At 56.3% G+C, this 20,472-nt stretch overlaps 9 protein-coding genes across 9 annotated transcripts in view; 7 read left to right on the top strand and 2 right to left on the bottom strand.

Annotated features, from left to right (window-relative positions):
* Positions 1–1,150, top strand: part of SPRG_22318 (hypothetical protein) — a gene marked incomplete at both ends in the record, with an annotated part of 1,853 nt that extends 703 nt beyond the window's left edge. The window contains 3 exons of the mRNA XM_012352243.1: positions 54–405; positions 464–734; positions 794–1,150. Of these exons, the coding sequence (XP_012207633.1) occupies positions 54–405; positions 464–734; positions 794–1,150 (980 nt within the window). The remainder of the gene's footprint in view (positions 1–53; positions 406–463; positions 735–793) is intronic.
* A 1,171-nt stretch (positions 1,151–2,321) lies between these two features.
* On the top strand, positions 2,322–2,829 carry SPRG_13032 (hypothetical protein). Its single transcript, XM_012352226.1, has one exon. It carries the CDS (start codon positions 2,338–2,340, stop codon positions 2,692–2,694), a length of 357 nt encoding a protein of 118 aa, XP_012207616.1. The 5' UTR covers positions 2,322–2,337; the 3' UTR covers positions 2,695–2,829.
* Positions 2,830–4,439: 1,610 nt separating this feature from the next.
* On the top strand, positions 4,440–5,763 carry SPRG_13031 (hypothetical protein). The gene has a single exon (XM_012352225.1). It carries the CDS (start codon positions 4,459–4,461, stop codon positions 5,731–5,733), a length of 1,275 nt encoding a protein of 424 aa, XP_012207615.1. The 5' UTR covers positions 4,440–4,458; the 3' UTR covers positions 5,734–5,763.
* A 3,536-nt stretch (positions 5,764–9,299) lies between these two features.
* Positions 9,300–10,187, top strand: SPRG_13030 (hypothetical protein; the record flags this gene model as incomplete). Its single annotated transcript, XM_012352224.1, has 3 exons — positions 9,300–9,381; positions 9,431–9,587; positions 9,650–10,187. The coding sequence occupies exons 1-3, from the start codon at positions 9,312–9,314 to the stop codon at positions 10,185–10,187; spliced, it is 765 nt and encodes a 254-aa protein (XP_012207614.1). The 5' UTR covers positions 9,300–9,311.
* A 681-nt stretch (positions 10,188–10,868) lies between these two features.
* Positions 10,869–11,345, top strand: SPRG_13029 (hypothetical protein). The gene is made up of 2 exons (XM_012352223.1): positions 10,869–11,084; positions 11,128–11,345. The coding sequence occupies exons 1-2, from the start codon at positions 10,908–10,910 to the stop codon at positions 11,302–11,304; spliced, it is 354 nt and encodes a 117-aa protein (XP_012207613.1). The 5' UTR covers positions 10,869–10,907; the 3' UTR covers positions 11,305–11,345.
* Positions 11,346–12,208: 863 nt separating this feature from the next.
* On the bottom strand, positions 12,209–12,886 carry SPRG_13028 (hypothetical protein; the record flags this gene model as incomplete). Its single annotated transcript, XM_012352222.1, has 2 exons — positions 12,209–12,686; positions 12,732–12,886. 2 exons carry the CDS (start codon positions 12,884–12,886, stop codon positions 12,209–12,211), a joined length of 633 nt encoding a protein of 210 aa, XP_012207612.1.
* A 2,590-nt stretch (positions 12,887–15,476) lies between these two features.
* Positions 15,477–16,301, bottom strand: SPRG_13027 (hypothetical protein; the record flags this gene model as incomplete). The annotated part of the gene is made up of 1 exon (XM_012352221.1): positions 15,477–16,301. One exon carries the CDS (start codon positions 16,299–16,301, stop codon positions 15,477–15,479), a length of 825 nt encoding a protein of 274 aa, XP_012207611.1.
* A 778-nt stretch (positions 16,302–17,079) lies between these two features.
* On the top strand, positions 17,080–18,384 carry SPRG_13026 (hypothetical protein; the record flags this gene model as incomplete). The annotated part of the gene is made up of 1 exon (XM_012352220.1): positions 17,080–18,384. The coding sequence occupies one exon, from the start codon at positions 17,080–17,082 to the stop codon at positions 18,382–18,384; it is 1,305 nt and encodes a 434-aa protein (XP_012207610.1).
* Positions 18,385–18,818: 434 nt separating this feature from the next.
* SPRG_13025 (hypothetical protein) lies at positions 18,819–20,455 on the top strand (the record flags this gene model as incomplete). Its single annotated transcript, XM_012352219.1, has 2 exons — positions 18,819–18,909; positions 20,196–20,455. Coding segments are annotated over 2 exons (351 nt in total), but the record flags the coding sequence as incomplete, so codon positions are not given.
* Between the last annotated feature and the right edge of the window lie 17 nt (positions 20,456–20,472).

Below are 20,472 nucleotides of genomic sequence, written 5' to 3'. Positions count from 1 at the left end.
GCCATCGGCCAAGCCTGCCGCCAAGCCTGCCGCCAAGCCTGCCGCCAAGCCAGGCCCGACGGCCAAGCCGAGTCCCAAGGCCAAGCCGGCCTTGCACGTTGCGACATCGCTGCCGGACGACGTCGGGAGCATGACCAACCTGATCTTCTCGCCGTCGCACTACCCGCCAACGTCGACCGAGTTTTACATTGCCCAGCTCTTGGAGCGCCTCGTGGCGTCGTCGGACATTAGCGCGGGCCAGCAAATGGCGCTCAAGACGCTCATCAAGAAGCAAGATGCGCGTCTGTTTGCGGCCGCCGCGTCGTTCCAGCGCGACGGCGACAAATCTGCGCTCGTTCCCGTGCTGCACGACCTCTGCGGTGTCTTGAACTGGGAAGCCAACCACCAAAGCATCCTCTACACGTGGTGCGTCGTCGTCGACGGTGTGATTGCATCGACGCATGATCCTTTTCCTGCGTCGTAGGATTGTGCCGCTCGAGCAAAGCGGGCGTGGCGCGGGTCTGCTCATGGCGGCGTACTTTCTCTTCCTGCAGGACCGGAATGAAGACGACTTTACCGACACGCTTGTCCGACTGGCGACGAGTTGTGCAACCACCGACACGGCGGTGGCCAAGCATGCGCTCGACGAGCTCGTGACGGCCGGGCGTCTCAGCCAGGACGTCGAAGAGCATTTGGTGCCCGAGGATCCGCGCGTCCTCGCCGCTCTTGACGTGTACGCCGACAGCCTCGACATTGTACGTCGCGGAGGCTAGAAACACGTTGATTACGGTGGCTCATGGTTATGCTATGGTAGCCCGACTTGGTCGATACACTCGAGCGCATCGCGTCGCCCGACTCGACAGTCGCCAGTTCGCCTTTTAGTCCACGCACCACCGACAAGGACGACGACGACGAGAAGCGTGTCGTGGATGTGTCGGTGATGGAAAAACAGATCTTACACCTCGTGTCCGAGCTCGGCTTGCCAGAAGACGAGCTGCTCGCACTCAAAAGTGCTCTCGTTGAGAATGACGTCGTCGTCCAAGCCGCGATTCAGGTGTTTGAGGCCGAGAAGGACGAAGAGGACTTTAAGGACACGCTTCGACGCGTCGCCCGGCACCGCGTGAGTGCGTCCGAAGCCGTGCCGGATGCCGAGATGGTGATCGAGACATAGTTGTTTTTGTTGCTAAGCACGCACAAGAAGCACGGTTCGTGAAGTCGCCATCGTGACCTTGGGACATGCTGCAGTGGATTACCTGTATGCACGGAGATACCTCTTGACGCCGGGACGCTACAGCAGGCGGATGCGTGTCTGGTCCGAGTCGCGGCGTGCGTCTATGCTTTGCTGGCGCGAGCGTCCGATCAGGTGCCTTTTCTAAGCACATGGCTCATTGCTTTGTGCCAGTGGACCTCACTTGCATCTCTTTATGCCCGCTACGGACGACGTATGGGAGCGTACCGATGCATGGTTTCGTGTGCGCGGGAGCCATGCAAGCCAGGCGACGAGCGGCCAAGCGTTGCTGTTCCAATGACTCGAGTACTACTACTCAACCGACGGTGCTTCATATCGCAGCGCGGATGACAAGTCTGCAATCGCAGCAGGCGATTTTGGCGCGTTTTATGGGGCGGCGCCATATCATGCGGGTGCGTCGACGGATCGACATAGACAATGCAGAGAAGCATCGGCGCCCACATGTCTCGTACCCATTGTAGCTGGGAATTGTATGTGCGTATCTAAGCTCGTACCATAGTCCTTCGCACTGTTCGACTGCGGGGACGATCGAGGTCGAGCAGGCAAAAGCCAGTGCGTTGTCCATCACAAATTCCCTTAAAAAGTACACATGGCACGGGTCGGCACTTGCGATGGTCGGTGGAGAAGGAAGCTTCGTGCGTCGACAAGCGCTACCTAAATGACCCTTGTCGCGATCGTGTCGAGCAGCAAGTACGCACTGTAGCAACGATGACCATGGTGGCACGACAAGGTTGCACGCTACATCAAGTTGAAGTTGGTCGTGATCACATTCGTATGGTGTCCGAATAACGCTCATCACTCCTCAACCAAGGCGTTTGGACAACGTATTGGATGCAGTCGACGCCTTGTGTCGCTAGACAAGTTCGATCGGGAACGGCCAACGTACTGCGGAGCAGCCCATGTCCAAAGATATGTACTTTTTAGTGCAATTCAAATCCCCTATTTATGACCCAGCGGCAATGGCGCCATGCACCTTGTCTCTGGCGCGATGATTTGTCCCGAGCAAGGTTTCTATGCGGGCTCCGTTAGGGACACGCAGGCGCGCTGCCACAAGCCGCCTTTTGTCTCTGTTTGCCTCAGTTTTAAATTTGCATCAAATCCCAGCCAGCATGACGATGACACAGAACTACCGCATGTGCCTCACCGAAGCCCGGAAGCGCAACGTGTACATTGTCGCCCGCCTCCTCAACGACAGCGCGTCCAAGAGCAAGCTGCCAGCAACCAAGCTCTCGGCCAAGCTGCCTCTGGTCGCGTACAAGATGGAGCACCGCATCAACGAAGTCGCGCGCGGCCGCGTCCTCGACGAAAAGACCATCAAGGTCCTCCTCTTGCACTTGATCCAGCAAGCCCACCGCCGCCGGCGCCAGCAGCACCAGCTCCAGCAGCAATTCACGCAGCAACAGCAGCAGCAGCAAGTACCGCAAACCCGGAGCACGTCGGCAGCGGTCGTGGCGGCCGCCGTCTGAGCTCGCCACCGCGCGTATTTATTTGACTGTTTCAAAATCGCGACCCAGAGGAAGGTCCAAACTGCAACGCGTGTCTCGTCGGCCACTAAAATACATTCACGCGACTTAATTCAATAGCAATACTACTAGTTCATAAGAATTCAATATGCTCGCGCAAACCCTTCAAGGTCGGTCTACAAAGGTGGTGTGCGTGGAGCCGTTGGGTGTGTTTTATTTGACGTGGCCAAAAACAAGGGCTCCAAGCGTCTGTCCGTATCTTGATCGTGCGACTGCGTTCGCCTCGTTGCCCTTCCATTGAAAAAGCAGCGCATGACGCCGTCGCCTCGAGAGGCTTCGCGCAAAAAACGTACTGATACGTGGGCGCTCAGGGGGGTCGACTTGTGCCTTGAGAGGGGCGATGAGGCTTCCTTTTGAGTAGCCGTTGCACGAAGCATGGACAGTGCGTTCTTGCCAGCGTACTGTACGGAGCTATGATCTCGACAAACTAGATCGATCAGACGTTCGTTCTCTGCAATACTGGCTGTAAGCTCGATGCCGGAAGAGTGCGTGCACTAAAGTATTAGACAGCGTCGTGCGTGGGGACGTTGGAACAAGCGTCAACGATCGCCTCGGTCAGCTCCAAGCTACTTGTTCTGCGCCAGGGCGGGTCTGGAGGCGCTTCTCAAAAGACAGTGACAAGTGTGGCTACGGTGACGAGATCGGTGTCGAGTGCGTGTGGTAGCGTCGTCATCAGGCGGGCGCGCCACGGTGCAGCGCCTGAGCGTTCAAAGTACTCGCGACGTTGGCCGCGAAGCCGGGCGCGCTGCAAAGAATGGGATTAAAAGGCCGCACCGAGCTTGAGCGAGCCAAGACACACTGTGTACAGGTATTGATTGACATGTACATTATGGTCGACTCGTGGCCAGACCATTTTGAAGGATGCAACACGTATGCAACAGACATTCGAACCAACTACTCGGAGTAAAGAGACACTAGGTTCGACCACGGTGTCCTGCTCGAGCCATTTCCAAAGTTGTAGTTGCTGGCGTCAATCTAACCCGCCTCACCCGCTACTGACTTGGTCGTTTGATCGTCGAAGAGGACAAAGGCGCATTGGGTCGTTCCTTGTGTGACCGGACGGAGGCCCCTGGATGCTACTTGGAGTGGATTGTCGGTCGCTCGACTTTGAGGCAGCGATGTCTCTGCTTCTTGCCTTGTCCGTATTTAGACCGAGTGCCCAGCTCGGCCGATGGATGACCGTGGCAAGGTTGTCCTCACGGCGACTCGATCGCGTCACACGTCATTGCTCACGTCGCGCGATCTGGCTATCGCCGGCGTTCGCTTACAAAGTGCTGTTTGCCGTATCCATATCCAATCACATGCGTTGCACGCTTCTGGTTTTACTCTTGTAAGCGAATTCATGGGGTGGAATGGACCAATTATTCACGCCTGGACTTTTAGTGGCCCTTTAATACCTTAGGCTACATCCTCGCAACCCTGTTAAATGCATTTCTATACCCTTAGCCTAAGGCTCGCCTCGATCCCGCGTCCTCAGATCGCAGTACTCTATACACCGCATCGCAACAGGGCAGCCAAGGCAGCGACGGAACGATTGCCTCAGCCAAAAGGTCTTGGAGTCTATCAGCGAAATACCGATCTACATACTTCATACATGTAGTATAATACCAGCGACACCACCATTTGGCAGCGCCTCTAGTCAACCGTAGGTCGAACCTAAGGTAACATCCACGTCCAAAGAGCAACCTCGGCCTTTCTCACAAATCGATGAAGAGCCCGGCGGTCCCGAACGCGGAGACGGTCGCGCCCCGCGAGAGCGTGAGCGGCTGCAAGGCGTCCTTGCGGCGCGTCATCTGGCTCATCTTCCCCGTCGGCATCCTCGCGGCCGTGATCGTCGGCCTGCACGTGGCGGCGCGGCCAGCACCGACGACCGTCTACGTGGCGCAGGCCATTGCCGCCGGCCGCGTGCCCGTGCGTGGCGTCAACCTTGGCGGCTGGCTCGTCGCCGAGCAATGGATGAACCCGCGCTCCGACATTTGGAAGGATCTGCCCGCGAACGCGACGTGGACCGAGGTCGACGCGGCGGCCGCATATGCGTCGGCGGCCGCGGGCGTCAAGGGCCAGCTGGGCGCGCGCTTTGAGGCGCACCGCAAGAGCTGGATCACCGAGACCGACATAGCAGCGATCGCGGCGGCCAACTTCAACACGATCCGCATCCCTGTCGGGTACTGGATTGGCGGTGCGACGACCAACGCCGACACGAAGAGCAGCTTGTGGGCTACTTTTGCGCCCGGCGCGTTAGCGTATCTCGACACGGCGGTCCAAACGTGGGGCCCCAAGTACAACCTGTCAGTTCTCATCGACTTGTATGCGACCATGAACGGTAACCACTGGCCCGACCCGGGCGACACCAAGGTGCCCCTCGCCAAGTACAATACGACGCTCAACACGACCATCTTTCTGGCGACGCGGTACCAGAAGGAGCCATCGTTCCTTGGCATTGGCCTCCTCTCGACACCGGACGATAGCGCCCACTTTCGGTCGCTGCTCTACTACTACATGGACGCGTACCGCAACGTGCGAGGCCTCGCTTCCTCGATCGTCGTGACGACGTGTGCGAGCCGGTCGTTCCAGCGACCTGGAGACTTGACGTCTGTCATGTCGGAAGACAGAACCTTTATGAACTTTCTCATCAACCCGGATGTGCCCGATGCAATCACGCACGCGTGGCACGAGTGGCACGTGCTGCCGGGCATGAACGACACGGCGCTTGCGTCGGACCCGGCGACGTGGGCGGCCCGCATCGACGGCTGGAAGTCGCGCGAGCCGCTCTTCATCGGTGCGTGGACGCTTGGTGTTGGTGCCAATGCCTCCGCGCCGACGACGCCGGCCGACAAGCAGGCGCTCGCGGCCAAGCTGTTGCCGGTCGTCAACAAGGCGCCGCGCGGGTGGGTGTATGCGAACTGGAAGGTCGCGGACGGCGCGCGCGGCTGGGGCTGGTCGCTCCAAGACGTGCTCAAGGACGGCATCAAATTACCGTAATACCACCGGTGAAAACACGGTCTTTTTGCACGTGTTCTGGGTTTGCTGTCAGAGTTGCCAAGGAAAAAACGGAGAGAGGTCGAGCGATCCGCGGGGCCCGACTTGGTGGAAGAAAGCAAGCTTGGGCCAAGGAAACAAATCAATTTTCGTGGCTTGGGCGTTTGCAGGCCTCTCGCATCGACTCTATCGTTCATATGCACTGTAAAAGACGCTGGATAAGCACTGTCAAAGACGCTGGATGGACACTGTAAATGACACTGGATGGTCATTTTGTTCCTCAATTGCTCGGCCTTTCGAGGAAAACATCGTCCACTTCTTGGCCCTATCATGTCGCGAAAGTGTGCGACACAGGCGGTGCGATTGTTGCAGAGCTGGCCGGTGTCAGCCAAGACGATCTCCACCACCCACGCAGTCGTAGCCGTCGAGTGACATGGCATAACGGCGGTTGTGTGCTTGGTTGCCCGCGCGTATTGTAGCCTGCGGCAAGGGGGATCGCAGCTGCTTTTTTTGAAAGACGGCGTTGACTGCGATAAGGTCCCGAAGCAGAATCGATGGTCCCACGTCATGGAATACATCTCTACAAAGTGATGGACAGAGAAAGCTTGTCACGTGCACAACGTTTGCTTGTTATGGGTTTCTGTAGCTTGCGACTGCGGCTTACCTTGACGCTGTAGCATCCAAGGTCCATAGACGCAGAAGAAGGCAGTGATCGCCGCGCGTGGGTCAACTGGTGCGCTAGCACAGCACCTGGAGGAGCGTGCTGCGATGTGTGGGAAGGTCTTCGTCGGTTCTCAAACAAGTCAAGACGCTTCTCGAGCACTTGGCAGAGGTACTTCAACGTCAACTGCTTGTTGTTACTCGACTTGCCCTTTACCAGCCTACTGCACGATGCTTCTGAAGCGCAACCTGACATGCGCAACGGCCATCGACGGACCGTAGCAAGCAAAGTGCTGGGCTTGAAAGTACCAACTGCTCCATCAATACTGCAACAACAACAATAGCACAACCGTGGCGCCCGACAGCAGACCAGAGACTTCAGAGCATTCGAGCTGTTGGCAGAATGGTAGTCTGTCCCTCGAGCGAGGGGGCTATGAAGCAGTGTACGCATCTCGCACCCACCGATCTGCGGAGACGATGTGCTCGTCGGCTACCTTTTGGCCCAGTGTGTCCGTGTGTCGGTTGAAGACGTACGTGAGGAGGGGCTGCATAGCTCGATGCATCCAGGGTTTCGTCGCTTCGTCGAGACTGAGAGCTAGCATGACTTTCTCGCAGCGTCTTCAATTCTTCCACCTTTTACTCGTCCCGCTCCTAGCTGCGAGCGCTCTCAAAGCACCGCAGCTGCGTGCTGTCTCGGTGTCTCGGTCGGTCGAGTCACCAGTCCGACCGTCGCGTCGGATGCAGATAGGTGCCTTTATCTTTGGCTCGTGGATATATTCACAGAGACGGGCCTCGACACACGTGGTCGTGTACACATACCCAGCGCGTCGAATGCACCCAAGAAGAGCCAGGTCTCGTCGTTCTGTACTACCCTCAACCAAACACGCTCGGTTCTTGTAATGCATTTTGCTGCACCAATACCGTCAACGGATGCGTCGACGCTATCGACAAGTCAGGGCTTCGTCGGGTTGCGTCTTGACGGTGGTCTACACGAGGCTACTCGGACACATACACATGCAGTGTAGTACGGAGATGCTGCTAGTAGTCGTATGTGCTGTCTGTCCGACGACGACCGCATCACCTCTGTACGCAGCGTACCACGCGTGGCTGAGAAGAAGGACGCGCTTGTCTCTAGGGTTGTGTTGGTCACGGCGGCGGAACGCGCGCGCAACGTGGCGGCCGCAGAGACCGCGCGATCGCAGACAGGCCATCATTCAAAAGGAACCCATCGCCTTCGCATCACCGGCTGGAAGACCACAATACTAGTTATTTATTTCGTAGTCCGTGCCATAGAGACGACTTTAGTGTAATGGCGAGCGCAGACCCAAGGGAGCGCGAAATGATATTCACGGGCCTGATTCGGCCGGCCGAACGACAATTTGGATAAATACACCCAACCAATGGTAGCCCCAGTCGGTGGATCGAAGCGAGCGCGCATTGGAAACATCGAGGCAACCCACTGTATGGTTTGAACGCGACACATATCGCACACGGAATCTGTGGCACCCAAGCTCGAGAACCCTTGCCATGCCGTCTTCTCTCTGGGTGTTGGTGTTTAGATACTTCGTATTCGGCGTCGACGGCGTAGGTCGCATCACGCCGTGTGCGGTGGTATGTCCTTGTGGTGATATACTCTAGGAGGTTAGGCGGTCGAGGCTGTTAAAATGGGTGCGCTTACTACCGCTTTGTCGTCGCTCCGTACGTTCCAACCAAGTGGCGCGCGAAATCCTCCTAGCCGTACGTTGGACGCCAAGTTTGCCTTGGGTTGTTTACTGGATTAAAGTATACTGAAGCGTTGAAGTTGGGTGCGACTAGTTGGACGAGCTGGCTCGGTCACATGGGTACGAGAAGTAGCGCATGGACAAGCACGATTTTTCATCGTGTTTATGGCGTTGATTATGGGGAAATATGGTGTCGGCAGCTGCTTTGCCCCCTCGCTCGCATCACCGCGACCAAAGTGTTGCAGTAAACGCGCCGTCCCTTTTACCCGCTGCAAAAGAAAGCGATGTGTTCTTGAGGACAAGCGCGTGAGTAACGTAAAGATTCTCCCTGCTATTATAATACTGGTAGTGCTGCGGTCGACGTGGAGATGGAGCGTACAACACTTCCGCTGCACCTCCCCTTGATGGAACGTCCCGTTGAAAGATACACCACGTGGCTGCTGAAGCTTGAAGCGCTTGATTCCGACGACATCACCACGAGCACAAGAAGCATCCACCCAAAATGGCCTCGTCAGCAGCGTCACTGGAACAGACTCCCATCACGTTCGACATACCGTCGTCGCCAAATATTAGAACCAAGACTGCACCTGTCTATGGCCGACAAGGCCACCCAAGTGTTAGGTATGTGTTAGCATCGCTGTTAGATCGCACACTCAAGCCCACTTTGCCGTTTCGTCATCCGCACTTTGCTGTTTCAGCGGTTATAACTGACGTTATAACACTGAGCGTTTCATGTTGGCAGGTACGTGGCGCGCGCAGCGCGCAGCCGACACTCTACGAGCCATGTCGCTCGTGTTCGGCCGCGCAGTCGTATGACACGGGCGTCCTACTCTTGGCTGTGATCATAATATACAATCCGTTTCCACGTGCAGCCCGCCTCCATAAATACGGACATTACACCGACACAAAGAAAAGTCGTTTGGATCCAATATGCGCCTTTGCGTTGACGCCTCATACTTCAATTCGCCTCACATGTGCATCCTCGTTAACAACCGCGACCACACAGCGACAGCAGCATCCACGCCGTCGACAGGCGGCTGTCGGCGACCGCTGGCGCCGCCCGTCTTAAAGCCGCTCTTGCCCCAGCCATCGACACCGACATCATCGTCGTCGTCGTCGTCGCCGCTCTTACCGTCCTTGCATCTGCTTCAACAGTTTGGCAAGTTTGCGCCATTGCCACGTCTCGTACGCAGCATCTCGATGCAGATCCCGCCCCTTGCCAGCATTGACCGACAAATCTCGTGCCCTGTCACGACGACTACCACCACAGGTACTTGATCCAAGTGCGACAAGCCCGTGTGCTCATCATCCTGTATTAGAACTCAAGCCGCTCTCCAAGAAGCGCAAAATGACCATGGATGACATTACGAGTACGCTCGAGTCGCCGCCGTTCAAGAAGGAGCGTCGTGACGTCCCATCGACCCCGACGCCGGCGCCGCTGGCGCCCCCGACCAAGCCTTCTTCTTCGCGTGCCAAGTACGTTATTTCTTTGTGTGGCCGACCATGAGATCTTATTGTTGTTGTGTTTGCGTGTATAGTGCACGGCAACCGTCGACGATTGCGCGCCTTAAGACGGGCAAGGACGTCTGCGTTGTGCTCACGGCCGCGGGGGTTGTCGACTGGACGGCCACGTACTATATGTACGGCTTTGACAAGAACTCGGTGTTTTACTCGCTCATGCCGCTCCGGAAGCTCCACGAGCCGTGGTCCATTGCTGAGACCCGCTACTGCGTCGAGCTCGTCCGACTCTTGCAGGCTGGGCACATGCGGGTGCCCCAAGGGCGCATGATGGACACATACATTGCTGAGAAGCTTCACTGCGACGGCCTCCGCGTCTCCAAGAAGCTGCGTGCGATCAAGAAGCGGGACCACGCGGCCATGGGCAAGTTTGTGGGCATGTCGCCGACCCAAGTCAATATTCTGAAAGACTGCAAAGTGGACTTTCTCAAGGGTCTGCAGCCCGAGATTGACGCGATCATGGAGAAGGAGCATCTCGACCAGAGCTGGGTCGTTACGGTCAAGCACCCCGTGCACGCGCAGCAGCACCATGCGTCACCGTCGTCGTCGTCAACCTAATGGTTCTCGCACAATAAAACGCAAAAAAGAGAAAAAACGCAAAAATTTCGAACCCCGTGTTTCTTTTTCGCGCGCCATTTTCCGTGCCGCCACGTGGGAGGCGGCACAGAAACACGCAGGCGCGATCGTTGAAGCGCCGCCGACGCAGATCGTGTCATGCACCGAGTTGGCATCTTGGAAATAGGGCGTTCTTGAACAAGTTGTATCGTTGAAGCGGCTATAACGCAAGGGTCAATAAACTCTGACCCTTGCAATAATATTCTCTCTTGATCGCGGGAAGGGCTTGTCGCGATGCAGATAGTAAATCCGCGTTCTCGGTGCACCCGTGTAGGTGGCTCGATACATCCTGGCGTCGACTTGCCACAAGAGTGCGGGATATGTTAAAGATGCGAGTCTTCGCAAGCGCTTCTTGGCACAGGTGCAATGAGCTGAACAGCTTAGCAAAAACAAGCTCTGGGGCCGCGTCGCCAAAGATAGGGTCGTGGAAGGGCACGCGCCGCTACTAGTTGCGACGCAAATCTTCACAAACATGGTCGGTGCAACGAGACGCCGCGTCGGTGTCGACACAAATGCACTGTCTCGCCGCCACTGTTTTTGTCGCGCATCCAGTGTTTCCAAATACACTGTCTGCCAAACAATCATTCTTGGATCTTGGATCCTGTGTATCTTTCACAAGCGTCTGTTTTAAACAGATTGCACAGCGACAAGCCAAGGTACAGCATGCAGAGTCCAGCGTCGGTGGCGTCGCCGCGCAGCAGCAGCTGGGCGCACCTCTCGTCTCCAGCGTCGTCGTCGTCGGATGCGCCATCGTCGGTCGTCAGCGAGGACAGCTGCGCCGGCGGCCACTGGACCCACGGACCGCCAACGCTGGACCCCACCTACTACTGCCTCGAGCCTGTACGGCGACTTTGCGAGGGCAAAGGCTCATATCACCGTGTAGCCTCCGAATGCACGTACGCGCTACGATACTCTGTTAGCGCAGATGGAGGCCATGTGCGCGCTCAAGGCGGCGGGCGCCTCGCGCGAGTCGCTTCTGCACGCTGCCCATGCGATGCTGGCGAGCACGCCTGCGCTGCGCAGAGCCGCGGCGCGCTTGCGACAAGGCGAGCAGCAGTGAAGTACTCCACGTGGCATAAAGGTAAAACACGGATCGAACGCGCTATAGATGCGAGGGGCCTGGCGATCGGCGTCCCATCCATCGCACAATGCGCGCGCGGTGCGACGACCACGCAACCACGCAATCCATGTTCCTTGCCCATTCCTTTATTACTGTATATCAGTATGGAGGCCATCATCCTGCTGGAGAAAGGGTGGCAACTTCAACGTGGCGACAGGTGTGGATCGGCAATACCAGTGTATGGTCGTATACCGGTAGCCCCACAGACACGCAGCGACACAGAATGGGGCCGACCCTTGGCGTTACCTTGTTCCTCGCACAATCCCGCAACTCGCCCTTGAACGCACTGCCTTGAACACGTCTCGCTTCAGGCACTCGAGCGCATTGAAACAGCTGGCACAATATCAATACAATTGCATGACGAAATTCCGCCACACGCGAAAATGGAGCCAACACGAGCTTGCTTGCGCCAGTCTGGTTCGACACAAAGGTAGGGCGTTGCGGCTGCTTGTGTCTTGGCTGCGTGTGCGCTTAACGGCGGAGAAGGGGCACATTTATACCCCCATGGCGATATTTGGCAAGCACGTCATGAGTCATGCGCTGACCACTACGGAGCGTATTTATGTACAAGTACGCACGCCGGAGCATGCAGCGGCGTTGACCTAGGTGCAGCGGCCGCTCCGATCTTTCTCCGTTGATTTGATGCGAGTTTTAGCAATTTTCTCATTTTGTTCCAACGTCGCTCGCTGCCTGTAGAAATGCACGCGTCGCATCGCTCTACAGCAGAGCAAAGCGTACGCTTCTGTGCTGGCGCGTCGTCGAGTCTCGCAGCACCGAGTCGAAAAGGAAGAAAGACGTAGGTTTTGATAAAGTAAGTTGGATTTAATATAGGTACATCAGGTAGTCAGTATTTGATCGCGACCACCCACGATTGATCGAGGCCGACATTGGCCATGACCGAGAGCACGGAGCGCTCGAGTGTGCTCAAAAAGTAACTTCGGAGCTCCTTGAGCTCGGCGAGAGCAGACGCGGTCGCGCCATCGACCGACGACGGCGACGGCACGAGCTTGAGATACCGGTGCACGCGTTCGCGGGTTGTGTGCAATCGCTCGGCGATGAACGTTGCCGTGCAGCGGCCATACGGCACCCGCACATGCCCATCCTTGATGCAGCGCTGGATGGCTTGGACGTAGTTGAGCTCGTCTTGCGTCCACGGTGTCGACGTTGGTCGCACCGGCACGATCGTGCGAAAAATGCTGTTCGAGTCAAAGCCGTATTGCATGTACGACGCGACCCAGTTGACGTGGCCGTGGTCAACGACGACGCAGACGTCTTGACCCGTCTTGAGACGCGCCAGAATCGCGCGCGTGCTGCGGTCTGGTCTACGTGCACTATGAGCTTATTGCATATATAAGCCATGTACATACGAGGTGGCGGACGAGAGGGGCGACGACGACTCGGGGCTGGTCGTGCACGCGTCGTCTTCGTCGCACGAAGAACAGTTCATGGCTTCGTCGTCGTCGTCCATGGGCGACAAGAGCGCTTGAATGGTGTTGTAGCGAGGGGGCGTCCGCGATGGCATCGGGCCGGGGCACATGAGCTTTTCGTAGCTGGAAAAAAAATGAGCTCCAAGTGCAAGTGAGCCAAATCCCCGCGACGCGTGTCCCACTGTGGCTGTGTGGAAAAAGACATGCCGCGTTTTTGTAGCCAACTCTAGGGAGCCAATCACGGACGCGGTGCGGCAACGCCAGCCCACGTGAGCGGCGATGGCGTATTTATGCACGGACCGAAGGCGCCCACTCCGTAGGTTGGATTACGTCAGGGGCATAAATCAACTCGCCTAGGATTACGTGTGTTCATCCCATAAAAATGTAACATGTGCCTGAACCGCAAGCCTTGGACGCGTGGCGCGGACAAGTCATGCCGCCGTAACAAGTCAGGGATTGGCTAAAAATCGACGCACACGTATACAGGCGGCATTCGATTGGCTAAAATACGTCCTTTAAGCGATGCCGTGGCTCAGGACGATGGCGTGGAGTACTGTATTGCAAGGGAGACGTACATTGCATTCATGGCTATGGTATGGGACGTGGGCTGCACGTACTACCGGATGGAGTCTCGTGCGCGGCCAACTTGTGTCCGTGTTAGCACCGAAATGGACGCAAGCGATTGGACGTCCGTGCATGGACAACCAGTCGCCATAGTCACGTCATCCATTTGCAGAGTATGCGTGTGGCACGTTCGGTTCGGTTCAGTGCCGTGTCTGATCATTTCATGGTACGAAACGTCATGTCTGGTTGACCCCAGAGCCTGCGATCACCGGCTGCGCAGGAGCCAGTTGGTGGTCAAGTCGCATTGAACGGGGACGATTTCGCGTCAAAAGGATTGGCCCCATCCTCGTTTCGATGCGTACAAACATACCGTCATCATAAATGGGGACAAGCGTTCGCTCATACTATTCGTACGATTTTCTTGGTTTGTTCAAGACGCTCGGCGGATGATGACAAGGGCTGCGAAAGAGCATTCAACAATCGTGGGTACTGAACTCAGGTCATTCGCTCAGTATTACTCGGGACCGGTATAGAATCGTCGACTGAACGCATGCATGACCCCTACTGGCATAGCCCCCGCCTCAAGAGCAGGAGCACGGTCAATTCATTGGCCATGACGATTTCTCCGGAAATATGGTTGCTGCTGGGATTGTTGCTGACGTGAGTCTATTGAATTGACTCACGTGAACTACACTAGTATCCAACTTTTAGATTGTACACTGAACTGTTTTGGGGGAGGACGTTCGACTTCACGCGTGTTACGACTGACGGCAGCGGCGAGGCTTAGCGAAGGCGAGGCGTATGGATGGCGCAGGCCGGGACGAGGTGGTCGCGAAGCTAGATGCGCGGTAGAAAGTGGTCGGGCTGGCGATACGCGGCGGCTACGGCCACCGTCGTAGGTGTGCTGTAGTGCTCCTCGGGTAGCTCTAAGTCATTTGGCTCTAGGTACCGCGTTGGACGAAGGCACGTGGCCTCGGCGTGACGACGGGCGCGTCCCACGCGTGGTGGCCAGCAGCTTCTATTTTCCGCCGAAATTCATGCGCCATTGTGGCGGCCCGGGCTCGGCGTCGGGATCTCGTGCCGATTTGAGTCATACCGGTACGATCGCTTACGGTCGGCCACTGTACTGAGTACATGTCTACGATGCTTTCACCGTAGTATTAATGCAACCATCGCTTCATTCTCTGTCTTTCTCTCATTATTTTCCCTCGCATTCCCACACATTGCAAGATGCGATTTTCAATATTACTCGTATAAATTAGACTACCGGTATATCGATCGAGTCTCACAGGCCACTGTGAAAAAGCATAATCTATAATAGAATTCGATATTAGAGAGTTTGCGAAATTCGTGATTATACTATATTATCGTCGTTTCGACACACGGTACGGGCGAAAATGATATTGCCTGCAGCACTGCCCAGCCTCGCGATAGGCGTGGCTTAACGGGCGCCGACATCTAAAATGAGTGTTGTTATGCAACTGCGCTCTCGAACAATGCTTTGTGTCGCAAAACTCCCCTTTCATTTTTATTCCCACTACAATTCAAACCAAGGTTGTAGTTGTTGTTGAAGTGGGTCGTCTATTACAATAGATAAAAACTATGCTAAATAAAATTGTCGGACTTTCTTCGTTGTGTGTACTCGGATGAGGGACTTGATTTAGGCAGGCGGAGGCAGGAGCGCGATCCGCGGGACGAGGTGACGTCGCGGCCACTCGTGTTGGGCGAGGAGCTGGAGAAGACGACGAAGAGCAGGCTGCTCGGGCTCTTGTACGAGGCTGTGGTGCACGTGCAGTTGAGCGACACGTGCCGCCTTGACGGCAATCGTCCATGGACTTGGCAGCGGTAGGTCGGCGCGGAAGACGCGGTCGTTCCGGACTCGCCAGACGTTGAACCAGACGCAGGCGCGGAGCACGGGCCAGAGGTAGCGGAACGCGGCTTGGTGCATGCTGGACGCCGTCTTGGGCGTCGAGTAGAGGTAGCCGGAGAGCGTAGTCGGCAAGGTCACGCCCAAAGGGACCGTGAACCAAGGTTGTAGTGTATTCTCTGCCGGTGCTCTTTACCACGTGAGCGATCTGAACGATTTTGCACCCGGGCAAGCACGACAAGTTGTTGGCACGGTTAGAGCAAGTGGAGTGCCTTAGAGTGTTGCTGAACGAGGCGCTGAACGTCCTCTAGACACGCGACCTTGATAAAGTCCTTCTTGATCGTCGCGACGAGCGCAACACGCGAGGCAGTGAGACCGTACTTGGTGCGGAGTTTCAAGACCGCCATTCGCACCTCGTGCAACTGCGTCAATTGCTGCCCTGTCGAGGTCGTCTCGCGATCCAAACCTTGAATCTGACGTTGAAGGGCATCGAGGCGATCGTTGAGCTGCCCGATTTGGGCTTGCGTCTGGCTCTGGGCCGCTCTGGTCAACGCCAAGTCGCTGCAGAGGCGCGCCAGAGCCTGTTTTGAGCCTTCCAGGCGGCGCTGCGCTGCTCCGAGATCGTTCTCGGCCACGGAAATGAGGCCGTCGATCTGTGAGTAGAACGGGATCGTGCGTCTGAGGTCGCCCGAAATGAGACCAGCAAAAAAGCCGTGCAGCGGAATGAGGTCGTATGCGGCGTTGCTCTGCCGCTGGCGCTCGGTGCGAATGACATTTCCGAGTCGGTGGATCTCCGCGTGCTCCCGAGCCACGTTGCCTTGGTGCATTCGGATCGACGCCTCGTGCTCGGTGAGGCGCTGGTCGTACATGGCCTTGTCGTTGAGCGTGGATCGGTGTTGTGCGACGGCGTCGGCACGGGCGGTCGTCGCCTGCGTCAGCTGCGCGCTCAGACGCGTGAGCTTGGCCTCGCATTTGGCGCACGCTTGGTCGTTCTCTCTTTGGAGCGCGTCAAGCAGGTCGGCGGCCGTGCGGGCAAACGCCTCGGGTGAGACGTGGCGGAGGCTCTCAACCAAAGACATGAAATTGATCAATGAAGATCGTTCGTCGAGTTGGCGCGTGGTCTCATTCCATGCACAATGGCACCAAGCAAGCGACAATAATGCTTCATATTGCTGTGTCGGCTACGTCAGGGTTGTCGTCGCTGATCGTGCCTTCATTCTTGCAAAGGATCAACAGTGTGGCCGAGATGCGACGCCCAAGCTGATTATATTTTAAAACGGAGCGAAGTCAACGCGCCAAAACCATGTCCGAGCCGCGATGCAAAGCCTCTTGCGCCCGACGGAAGTAGCCGTGATAGGGCTTGCCCATTCTTGCCACACGACAAAAAGAATCAACTCGAAAGATATTAATGATAAAGATATAAAGATATCTGACATCCCTAATGATAAGTCGATCAATAATTCTCGTTCAAAGCATCTTGTGTAAAATTTCGAGACACCCTATTGCAAAGCACCAAGTGCCTTTCTCCGGTGTGGCTGGCGCTTATGCAGTGCCTCGACCACATGCTTGATCAGTGGTCAGGGACCAAGGTGATGAGGGCTCGAAAGCTACGATGCCTTGCAGGATACCATAAGTTGATAATTCCGTAGTATCCTGAGAATACTACGGAATTATCAACTCGATACTGCCGTCCGCAAACAGTCGATCTCGGCGCTAGTTTCATTGAAATTATGCTCTATAGAAATTGTGGTGGTGGTTTTGGACCCTATTTCACTGGAGTTGGCTAACGATGACTTGCACTTGAACAATCGATGGGTTCATTTTCCAATTGCCCAGCAAACACTCAACACGCTTTCAATGACGACCAACTTTGTCGACCCGACGAGTGCGATGGAATCGCTCGACAACTACGAGACCGACGTGCAGCCGGCGCTCGCCAACGGCCAGCTCATGCAAAAAGTGGTCGCCAAGGAGAAATCGCTGGCGGCCACGAGCGGCCAGCAGTGCATGCAGTCGCTCAAGGACGCAGCATACTACCTCGAAACCGCCATCGCTGCGTCCCACGGGCATCCGTGCAACACGTCGATCATCGGCCTCACGAGCCGGTACCAGACGCTGGTCGTTGACACGGACATTGCGTGCGCCAATTACCTCAGCTCGTCGATGGAAGCACTCAAGTACTACAAGTATGCCTTCTTTTTCGTCGGTGAAGGTGACATCGACGAAGCCAAAACGTTGCTGCAGGCGACAGCCGATATCGCCGCGAGTTTGGAGGCAATCGCGGAGGCGCTCGAGCAGCAGTCCACCACGGCCGTGCGCGAGGCGGAGGCCAGCCTCGAAGTGACGAGCAAAGCGAGCGCGCTGGCCCACGAGACGAAGGACAAGGCAGCCCAAGCACGTGACGCTGCGAGCGCCCTGAAAGAGGAACGGGAAAAACGGAAGACGGACGAAGAGAATGCTATCAACGCGGCCAAGACGACACTGGACGCGGCTGCCCGCGCGCGCCAAGTGCAAGACAACGTCGATATGGCCGACATCAACGTGCTGTGGGGCCTCTGCCGCGTCTCCCGCGAAGGCGAGCGCGCCAAGCTCAAGCATCTCCAAGAACTCGAGAATGCGCAGTGGACCGAGTACCTTATTGTGCTCAAGAAGCAGCAAGAGAACAACCAGGCGATCAACGACTTGGCCCTCGAGCTCGCGAGCTTGGACGCTAAGGGCGCCACATACGAGCGCGCCGTGAAAGCGCTCGAGATGACCGTGACAACGCTCGGTGGCATCAAGACGTGCTTTGAAGAAGTGCGCAAGTTTTGGGCGATGCTCAAGAACCACTGCCACAAAATCGCTGGCCCCAACACGATCTTGGAGACAAGCTTCATGGCCGTCGCCCAAAAAGGCACTGGCTTGCTCGTCAAGGTCATGACCGACGACTGGTACCGGTGGCTCGCGCTCGCCAAGACCAACTACGCCGCGGTACTTGGCATGGCCGACGTCAAGACTACCGTGGCCCGCATCATGTCGACATTGCCCAACTCGGCGGAAGCCAGCAAGCGCCTTCCTGCACTCATCAAGGGGTTGAAGTCGAAACTCAAGGATAGTAACACGCACCTCCAAAACCAGATTGAGGAGCAAACAAAGAAACAGACAGCGATCGTCGCCGACTAGCTACTCGAGGCGTCGCTCTTAACTCGCGTAACGATTCGAGTGTACGTTTTGAAAGCGATGCAAAGACATTCGGGTGAGGGAAGAGGACCGACTGCCCAACTATTAATCTATTCAGTACAGCACCGACTCGGAGCCGCCTTCGCGTTCACGGGCTTGTCGGAACCAGACCCCCGTCGAGATGCTTTCTCAATAAGTACGGCAGTCTTGCGTTTTGGCCTTGGTCGGCGAGGATGTCTTGGTCCCTTTTCGCCCACCAACAAGCTGTTGAAAGCCGTCGTCCGATTGCATCTCGTTGACGGAGAGACAAAAGACGGCGAGTGTTGGGCCACCGCACGTACAAAGTACTACTTGGCAACAGTGCCACCGTCTTTGGTTTCGCTGGGGGAAGGTCAACCACGCTTTACGCCCCGAGACCTAAATTGGGCTCAAAGTAAATGTTCATCTGCATGACGCACTGCAGTCCGTACCTCCTCGACTTTCAGAACGTCTGCGCGTCGATCGCGTTCGTCATGAAGATGGCCACGTGTACGTGCTTCTGAGCTCGTTTGTGATTGCCGACGTCGACCACAGCATGCAAACCGTCGTCGGCACGCACATTCTAATAGCTTGCACTTTGCGCAGGGTTCGAGTGCTGCAACTTTTCAAATTTGCCGCGATGATGCTCCATCAATCATGCCAGATCGATACACAATTTGTGGTGTCTCATTGTACAATGTAGATAGATACCTTTTGACCAAGTACAATGTTGGGTGGAACTTTTGGAAACGACTGCATCTAGAGACATATAATGGGATTGGTGCCCATGCGAAGCACACACAAGTATGGATGGACAAGCCACTTTCTAGCCATATCTCGACTGGAAAGCAGCATAGTTGAACTGAGTCATGTTACATGCCTATTATAAAGATATGGTGGACTTCCTAATGCGCTCGTGAGGCGTGGCCGGTGCGTCAGCGAGGAGCATTAGTGGTCGTGGTTCGAGATTGTGCGAGGGACCAGGTAGCGTACACAATAAGGGTCGTCACGAAGAGTGACCAGCGACGCGTCAAGAGATGGCACCACAGCGCGACGAGCCAAGTACCGGATATGCAGTCGTGCGATAGTAGCTGCCCGGATCGCAAGCGCAGCAGCGGGAAGTTGTGTCAGCGTCGAGCGGAAGACACGGTTGTTGCGTTCGAGCCAAAGACAATACCAGACGCAAGCACGTAAGATTGGCCAGAGGGCATGGACGGATGACTTGTGGGTCGAGTACGGCGCGGCGACGCCGTCGTAGAGAAAGCCAGCGACACACGACTGGAGTTGCATCTGTAAAAGGCCTCGCATCGGTGCAAAAGCGCGCCAGATCGCTCGGACGTATGGGCAGCGCACCAAAAGATGGTCGTACGTTTCACGGGCTTGCGCATCGCAGAGAAGGCAGCGTCGAGCATCGTGGCCGAGAAAGTGACGTTAGCCGTATCGTGTGAGCCTTGGATCGAGCTTGGACCACCAAAAAGGTTGATGGAATACGCCAACACTGTTTCGCTCCTTTAGGAACAGGAATCGACGTCGTTTCAAAAGCCTATATTCGGGGTGTTTCATCTCGCCGCTTCCTTCGACGACGCACATGCTGCGTCGTTGGGATCTCGCGGGCTGGCTCTACGTCGTGTGGTCCACGGCGTGGAGCATCTACGGCCTATATCTCTTCTTCCCATGGACTGAGAACGATTTGTACTGGCCCAGTTTCGACAGAGTGTTGCCAGTGCTCCAGAGCATGTTGAATATGCAGCTCGCACTCCTACCCAACACAACGCTCGACATCGATGATATCGCAGCGCCACGCTACCGCGTCTACGACCAATTGACGACCGGCGTCTCGCCCGTCTACCCGAGGTACCTCGTGTACCAAGAGCTCACCAGCATACCCACTGCGCTTCCGAATTTACGTCGCATGGATCCGGGCTACCTCAACTACATGATCACACCGTACTGCTGGGTCGACTTCCATCGGCGCTGGTCCATCGCCCACACAAGCAAGCGCCTCGCGCGCTGTCTGTTGAGCGACATCGACAATGGGGCCGTGTACCTCGAGGCCGTGCTGCGCAACACGAA

Source organism: Saprolegnia parasitica (genome assembly GCF_000151545.1).
Source record: "Saprolegnia parasitica CBS 223.65 unplaced genomic scaffold supercont2.94, whole genome shotgun sequence".
Lineage (NCBI taxonomy): Eukaryota > Oomycota > Saprolegniomycetes > Saprolegniales > Saprolegniaceae > Saprolegnia > Saprolegnia parasitica.
Note: the sequence above shows the minus strand (reverse complement) of the source record. Positions and strands in the feature narration are given on the sequence as shown.

What these genes read in the sequence shown, in the direction of transcription:
- SPRG_13032 (XM_012352226.1), top strand. Translation starts at nt 2,338, where the DNA reads ATGACGATGACACAGAACTACCGCATGTGCCTCACCGAAGCCCGGAAG.
- SPRG_13031 (XM_012352225.1), top strand. Translation starts at nt 4,459, where the DNA reads ATGAAGAGCCCGGCGGTCCCGAACGCGGAGACGGTCGCGCCCCGCGAG.
- SPRG_13029 (XM_012352223.1), top strand. Translation starts at nt 10,908, where the DNA reads ATGCAGAGTCCAGCGTCGGTGGCGTCGCCGCGCAGCAGCAGCTGGGCG. An exon ending in CCTACTACTGCCTCGAGCCT is followed by an intron (nt 11,085 to 11,127) that starts GTACGGCGACTT and finishes ATCACCGTGTAG; the next exon opens with CCTCCGAATGCACGTACGCG.